Genomic DNA, 8,284 nt, shown 5'->3' on the forward strand with positions numbered 1-8,284 from the left:
ATAATAATAATAATAATAATAATAATAATAATAATAATAATAATAATAATAATAATAATAATAATAATAATAATAACAATAATAATAATAATAATAATAATAATAATAATAATAATAATAATAATAATAATAATAGTAATGATAATAATAATAATAATAATAATAATAATAATAATAATAATAATGATAATAATAATAATAATAATAATAATAATAACAATAATAACAATAACAATAATAGCAATAATAATAATAACAATAACAATAATAAATGATAATTAAAATAATTACAATAACAATAATAACAATAAAATAGTAACAATAACATTAAGAGTAATGAAAATACTAACAATAACAACAATAAATGATAACAATAATAGCAATAGTAATAATAATGTATCTGCAGAGTATACCACAGTGGTAATGCCGGTGGAAAGCGGAAGTCTAGAGGAGCACTGTACTATACCTAAAAAAAAAAAAACCATAACAACAACAACAACAACAACAACAATCTGTTGATCTACAGTAGTCTACCATTGCTAGAACTAATTGATTATTCAAGAGAACACAAAAATTTAAGGCCCTCGCATCTACGCATCTTAAGCATTTCCTAGGATATAAATAAAACAGATAATTAATTCATTAATGCTACATTGATCTTGGAGGCCACGAGTCTCTCTTAGAAGCATGCACTCGTTACGTAATAATTATTTCCCATTCAGCTCTAACATGACCATGCGTCCTCACACCCAGCCGTCGCTCTCGCCTCAGACTTTCCTGATTCTAACACTGATTGTGCATCCCTTTTCATGTTATAAGACGAATGCCTCTGGTACCTTTTGCAACTGTACACCTTTATCCATCGAATTATATTTTCGCGCGCGCGCGCGCGCGCGTGTGTTTGTGTGTGTGTGTGTGTGTGTGTGTGTGTGTGTGTGTGTGTGTGTGTGTGTGTGTTAGCAGTAAACAGTCCCACGCTGTCCCACCTAATGCACGACTATCACATGCACTATGTGAGAACTTTCGCACGCCTCAAGGGCATTGTATGTTTGCTTCGGAGTATAATTAAGCCTGCACACCTTCCCCATGATTCCAAGGAGCGACGTTCACGCCGTGCTTCTCCATCACAACATTATGTGAGTACAGGCCATGTTCCCTTTTGTCCTCGCCAGCCATCCATGCAGCTCATGGCATGTAAAGGTTCTGAGCAGGTGTCATGTCATCGCTGAGGGCATCGCAAAGCGAGGCCTCCAAAAGGGCGTGAACAAAAGTAGGACTGAAGATCACTGTATCATGACATCAAATGTACTCTCTTTCTTAGCTAAACTGGAATACTAAAGCAGAAAAACAACGACAGATGGCAAAACACCATATCAATAGACACACACATACCAGTGTGCTGGTGTATATGTTACAGGCAATGTGCATTATCAGGGATTTCACACATATTTCTAGTGAATTTTTGTTTTAGTTATGTTACTGCAATGTCAATTTAACCAGTCAACCATGTTAGGTATACAGTCAACTTATACTTTAACTTGTGGCTTTAATAAAACATCAAGATTAATTAGCATATTTATGAATTTCTTATTTTCAAAGATACATTATTAACTGAACATGATGACTTTACAGTAATTCCATCAGACCAAAACTTGCCCAGATTTTACTGGTTGAAATAGATATTATATAAAATATATTACTGATGTTGTTATCATGAAATCACTAAGGATTTCGTGAAATTCCTGATGAAACAGATTCCCTGTAATGTAAACAGAGCGCCTCATTCTTAAGTGTGATTTGTGGACAAGCGGGATCCTCTTAGCATCTCAGACACTTGTTTTCTCCATTCCAACAAGGGCAATCTCTATATCCTCAGGCTTCGTCTGGTACTTCTGGCGGCGGCGGTAGCGGCGGTGGCGGCCTCGCCCACCATCCCTATGGCGGCGAAAGCGATGTATAATCCGGACCTCTTCCAGGGTGACATCAAGGGTATCGCTGGGCAGGAGCCTGGGGTAAGGCACTACTCCTTGAGGGTAAGGCCGCCATGGGGATGTTCCCTCAGACCTGGCACAGGAACACGATGGGAAGACTCCTTGTCCCCTCGGCGGAGACTTCCCTATAACATGTTTCTGTGACAAACAATATAACATTAACGACATTCTATTAAATAACACTGTCTGTCGCATGTGCAGCACGAGAGGGCGGCCATCTTGGAGCCGCAGTACCTGTGGTCCGGCGGTGTGGTGCCCTACGTCTTCGGCAGCTCCATCAGTAAGTCCTTTCCTTTGTGGAAAGAAACACAGTCCGTTTATGGTTAAATAACGCTAGAAATGGTTTGTACGTCGAGTTTGACAGTAGAGTAATCAAACATTATAATCAAGCTGTTGCGTTATTATTCTGTTCCTTCGTTGCAGCTTCCCATCAGAGGGACATCATTCTTCAGGGTATGAATGACTTCCATGCCAAGACCTGCATCAGGTTTGTCGAGAGAACAACACAGAGTGACTACATCGAGATTGTCTCCAACGACAGCGGGTGAGTTGTGTGAGAGGCGGAAGCCAATCTTTGAAATATTCCTTGCGAGTCTGCGGTGCAGCTCAGTTCCCGAAGCTACTGTTCTCGCTTCACTTTCACGGCTCTCCACCCCACAGGTGCTGGTCCTACGTGGGCAGTATCGGAGGCAAGCAGCGCCTCTCTCTTGACGTCAACGGCTGCATCTACGTGGGCACGGCCATCCACGAGCTGATGCACGCCGTCGGCTTCTACCACGAACACTGCCGGAACGACCGCGACAACTACGTCACCATTCACTACGAAAATATTATCCCAGGTACAGCGAACACTTAACACCACAGTGGCTGATGACTCCTTTGTCCGATCCTCGATCATGTACCAAAGTGGTTGCCAAATTTCACAGGAAGAGCACGATTTCCTCAAACTCATGGCTTTATGTTTCTGTTAATACGTTTAGACTCAAATTAATCATAAGGAACAGAAATGTATTCTTATTGAGGAAAATATTTTGTGAGAACACTCCTAGCCGTTGCCAAATGATATGCTGCAGCTTCGCAATACAGGTCGGACCATAAAAGATAGTCATATTTTCCACAGCAGTACCCTATCTTAGAGTCAACTTGGAGCTTGCAGCAATCGTAGTTCAAGGCCGGTGATAGATATTCATTAATACAGATGATACTTGTCATAATGAATTCTAGTGAATACATATTTGCATTTTTCATGTGGCGGTTAGTTTTCATAAGGTTAGGTTAAATTCTATTAGTTCAGTTCTATGATTCTACTGCTGATCGTGTCAATGTTTAGACGATTTTGAAAAGCAACGTTATTTTGTCCTGAAATTAATAGTCACCTTCTGGATATTAGTGATATAATGTTACATATTTGATATTTCTATGATAGCCTTTGCTTCCTTACGGCCCTAACAAATTAGAATCAGGATAGTGATATTTGAAACACACAAATATCCCTGCTGATGTCCCGCAGCTCTCACCCAAGGATAGCGTACCTGACACCGACATACAGGCAAGAGATCCACCCTGGTACTTATAATAACAGTTAAACCATGTTTCCCGCAGGATACGCCTACGCCTTCGACAAAGACACCAATTGGCAGTACGTGGGCGAGGATTACAACTATGCTAGCATCATGCACTACGGTACGTACGCCTTCTCAGTGAACTGGGGCGTGCTGGAGACTATCGTGCCCACGGACCCAAATGTGGTGCTGGTCGAAGCTTACGACAAGTACGAGATGGAGCACAGTGACGCCAACCAGATCAACAACCTGTATGCCGCCGAATGTGCGCAGCGACACTAAGGAAAAGCAAAATATTAACATCAAAAACATACTTCTCCTTTTCAATTCCTTCATAAATTCCAGAGTTTACCAGAATAAAGGGATGAATGGTTGGGAATACTGATCAACAGAACAGAAGCGAGAGCAAGAAATTCTTGTGCAGCCAAGCCGCGGGAGGAAAGGGGCATGCAATTAGCAAGATCAGAAGAGCAGTTGACATGAAAATAATGTTAGAAGACAGCAAGATGTGCAACATTATGGTAGTGAGAAAAAGGCTGCAGACAGTCAGTCAGAGAAGAGGAGTTGATAGGACGTAAAAGCTTTTGATTCCATCTTATCTGAAAAAAGTACGAGTAGAACCCCCTATACATCTGAAGCATACTCCATACATGGATGGATAAGGTCCCTGTATAAAATTAGTTGTTGGAACCTGGGAAGGAGGTTGAGAAAAGTTGGCGGAAACGTCTAAGACTAACTTCATAGATGTTTTAGCTAGAGAAGAGATGTGAAGTTTCCTGTTAAGATTATACGTAAAGGACAGACCGAAAATGTTCGGTATAGAACATGGGACATGGGGATAGTTGAGTGTCAATGAGGAAGAGAAGATAATTGTCAGGAAGATAGTGTCGAATTGATATATGGAGAAATTTAGGTTTTTGAAGCAATGAACAATCCTAAGTTTGTTTTAACCTAATCAGAAATTTTAGAGAAACCAAAAATTAGCCGTCCTCTGGCTTCCAGGAGTTTGTTTCTGAAGGTTTTGTTGTCTATGTAGAGACGTGCAAAAGTACAGGGTGGTATGATCAGCGTATAAACAGAACAGGAAAATTTCTTTAGAATATCATTAATGAATAATAGGAAGATAATGGATGATAATAAATAACCCTTGATAGATTTAGGGCGAGAGGAAAAATAGTAAACATCTACCACAGCACCATTAGAACAGTCAGGGAGGAAACTTGAGATGAAGTTCCAGAGAGAAGGATAGAATCCGTAGGAGGATCGTTTGGAGAACAAAGCATTTATGCAAGACTCTATCAAAAGTTTTTGATACGTCGAAGCTAACAGCAAAAGTTCCATTAAAATCTCTTAAAGAGACAGACTCAGTAAGGAAAGCCACGGTTGGTTGGTGACAGCCTAGCTGGGAATAAGTAAGATTCATTTTCAGAAATATTTCTCACAAGGTTCGGATTTTCATATGACACCTAAAAGGTCTTATCTGATTACATAACCAATTGCTAATATATCAACACAATTAAATTAATGTACTTGAATTAACCATGAAACAAGTTAAGAGACTGAGGAAGACACAATTAGCTTTTCTATCACTCGACCTCTTTGGAAGCTGATCCCGGTGTCTCCTTGTGATATATATATATATATATATATATATATATATATATATATATATATATATATATATATATATATATATATATATATATATATATATATATATATATATATATATATATATATATATATATATATATATATATATATATATATATATATATATATATATATATATATATATATATATATATATATATATATATATATATATATATATATATATATATATATATATATATATATATATATATATATATATATATATATATATATATATATATATATATATATATATATATATATATATATATATATATATATATATATATATATATATATATATATATATATATATATATATATATATATATATATATATATATATATATATATATATATATATATATATATATATATATATATATATATATATATATATATATATATATATATATATATATATATATATATATATATATATATATATATATATATATATATATATATATATATATATATATATATATATATATATATATATATATATATATATATATATATATATATATATATATATATATATATATATATATATATATATATATATATATATATATATATATATATATATATATATATATATATATATATATATATATATAGGCAATGTCCCCGAGAAGCCGTCCCGTGCGCTCGCCTCCATTCCCGGCTCCCCCTTCGCAGCTCCTCCACCCAGCTGATTTGACGTCACATATATACACTCATGGGCATGCATAACATAAGTACTAAATCATTATAATAATTATTTCAATATAAAACAAGCAGTGTCTTACCATCTGCGTATAACATCAGCATTGCATAAAATGACAAATATTTCCCTGTGAAGCGCAAGGGAAACTTAGCGTGTCTACTGGTAATGATGATGTCATTGTTGGGCAACGTGAAGGACATCTAACAGAAAAATTCTGAAATTCGCCTTTTATGCTTGGATTTAGAAGGGGGCTCCGTCTTACCCCATGGGTCCGTCTTATCCCACCTTCCCCTATGTTTACCTGTAGGTTGCATTATTATGTATATTGAACTTTGTTTGATGCTTTCATAATACGAGAATACATTGTCTTTTCGGCCATTGTGTACAGTATTCACATTATATATCTAGCTATGCTAATTTAACGATGATGCTTTTTGTTACACTTTGCCCATTTTCCTTTGTCACTTCTAACAACACCTATATATATAAATGTTTCCATTTTATACGATTATATAGTACATTTATGTATTAACATTTAAGTTGCATTGATGCGCCACTCGCTATGCCTTTATCTTATTTACTCTACAGGCCCTACTAAAGGCTCGGCTTATTCGACTTGGCTGCGCAATCAGGATTTATGTACTTTTATTGACTATGTATGTACTTGTATAGCCAAAATAAACAATCAATCAGTCTCTCTCTCTCTCTCTCTCTCTCTCTCTCTCTCTCTCTCTCTCTCTCTCTCTCTCTCTCTCTCTCTCTCTCTCTCTCTCTCTATATATATATATATATATATATATATATATATATATATATATATATATATATATATATATATATATATATATATATATATATATATATATATATATATATATATATATATATATATATATATATATATATATATATATATATATATATATATATATATATATATATATATATATATATATATATATATATATATATATATATATATATATATATATATATATATATATATATATATATATATATATATATATATATATATATACACACACACACACACACACACACACACACACAATGACCGCAAAAAAAAGTATACATTTTCAGCGCAATAAAAAGTACACACGCGAATATCCGTGTAGTGTTTATTTGCGTTCCCACCACCAACAGAGTGGATGGAGCTAGTGATGATATTGGTCGGCTAGAGCCTTGTATATTCCTTGGCTGGAGCCCACCTCTCTTCATTGTTCCTTACCGTACTAGGCCTCAGTGCGCCTTCAGCGCTTCTACAGACGGGGTTTTTGTTGCGCTGCTCCTGAGCGCCTCTACTTGCTACTTGCGTGCCAACTTCGACGTGCTACCAGACACACCACATTCATTATTTTGGGTTTTGCACAGCAGTCTCTTCAAGATAAAAGCCGGGCCTTTGCCCTCCTAGTCGAAGGTTGGTCTGTCATACCCGTAGCAGCAGAATTAAAGGTGACAAGGAAGACCATTTACAAGCCAGAAACCGTAGCAGAGAAACTCCATTTTGGTGAGGTACCAGCCAAAAAACCAGGTTCTGGGGCACCAAGGAAGATGTTTCCGCGCACAGGCGAGGTCCTGGCAAGAGATGTGAAAGAAGACCCTTCGATTACAGCCGTCAGCTTAAAAGAGAAACACCGCAACCTCCTGCAGAACGTCTCGGTGCAAAGTATTCAATACCACCTTCAGGACTTAAAATTGACAGCACACCGCGCCGACAAGAAGCTGCTTCCGACGGAGGCTATGAAGAAGCGACACCTGGATTTCTGCTGGAAATACAAAGAGTGGACATTGACAGACTGGCATAAAATAATTTTCAGCAATGAAAGCACGTTCTGGCTGGTCAGGGGCGACTCCAAGATCGTGAGGATGCCCAGTAACATGTCCCATTATGACCCTCACAACACTGTCAAAATAGTCAAACAGCCAGACAGCGTTACGATGTGAGGGTCATTAACTGGTCAAAAGGGCCCTGTTGGACTTTATTTTCTTCCTAAGAACGTGACGATGAAGGCAACAAATTATATTGAGGTCTTGAAGGAGCACATGCTGATATTTTAGAGCATTCACGATGCAAAATATTTTATGCACGATCTAGCACCAGCACACAAGTCCAAGGCTGTCAAGGCGTTCATAGTTAAAAAGAATACATGCGTTCTCGACTGGTCAGGCAACTCCGCAGACCTCAAACCCATCGGAAACGCCTGGCAAGTAATGAAGACTAAACTGGAGAATTCGCTCCCCAGCAGCATCAGGAACCTGACTAAGGAACCGAAAAAGATATGAATCTACTTCGATGCCTCCTACTTCTCCAGCCTTGCTGCTGGTATGCCCAGGAGAATCCA

The 8,284-nt window shown here is 36.7% G+C and overlaps 1 protein-coding gene across 1 annotated transcript; it reads left to right on the forward strand.

Moving 5' to 3' along the window:
• Positions 1-989: 989 nt before the first annotated feature.
• LOC123514938 (astacin-like) lies at positions 990-3,866 on the forward strand. The gene is made up of 6 exons (XM_045273203.1): positions 990-1,136; positions 1,877-2,012; positions 2,193-2,271; positions 2,415-2,535; positions 2,652-2,830; positions 3,594-3,866. Exons 1-6 carry the CDS (start codon positions 1,087-1,089, stop codon positions 3,833-3,835), a joined length of 807 nt encoding a protein of 268 aa, XP_045129138.1. The 5' UTR covers positions 990-1,086; the 3' UTR covers positions 3,836-3,866.
• Positions 3,867-8,284: the final 4,418 nt, after the last annotated feature.

Source organism: Portunus trituberculatus, chromosome 38 (assembly GCF_017591435.1).
Source record: "Portunus trituberculatus isolate SZX2019 chromosome 38, ASM1759143v1, whole genome shotgun sequence".
In the NCBI taxonomy this organism is placed as follows: Eukaryota; Metazoa; Arthropoda; class Malacostraca; order Decapoda; family Portunidae; genus Portunus; species Portunus trituberculatus.

Excerpts from the sequence above, each read along its gene's own strand:
- LOC123514938 (XM_045273203.1), top strand. The coding sequence starts at position 1,087 with ATGATTCCAAGGAGCGACGTTCACGCCGTGCTTCTCCATCACAACATT. Across the intron at positions 1,137-1,876 it reads CTTCTCCATCACAACATTAT|GCTTCGTCTGGTACTTCTGG; the intron begins GTGAGTACAGGC and ends CTATATCCTCAG. Across the intron at positions 2,272-2,414 it reads CGTCTTCGGCAGCTCCATCA|CTTCCCATCAGAGGGACATC; the intron begins GTAAGTCCTTTC and ends CCTTCGTTGCAG.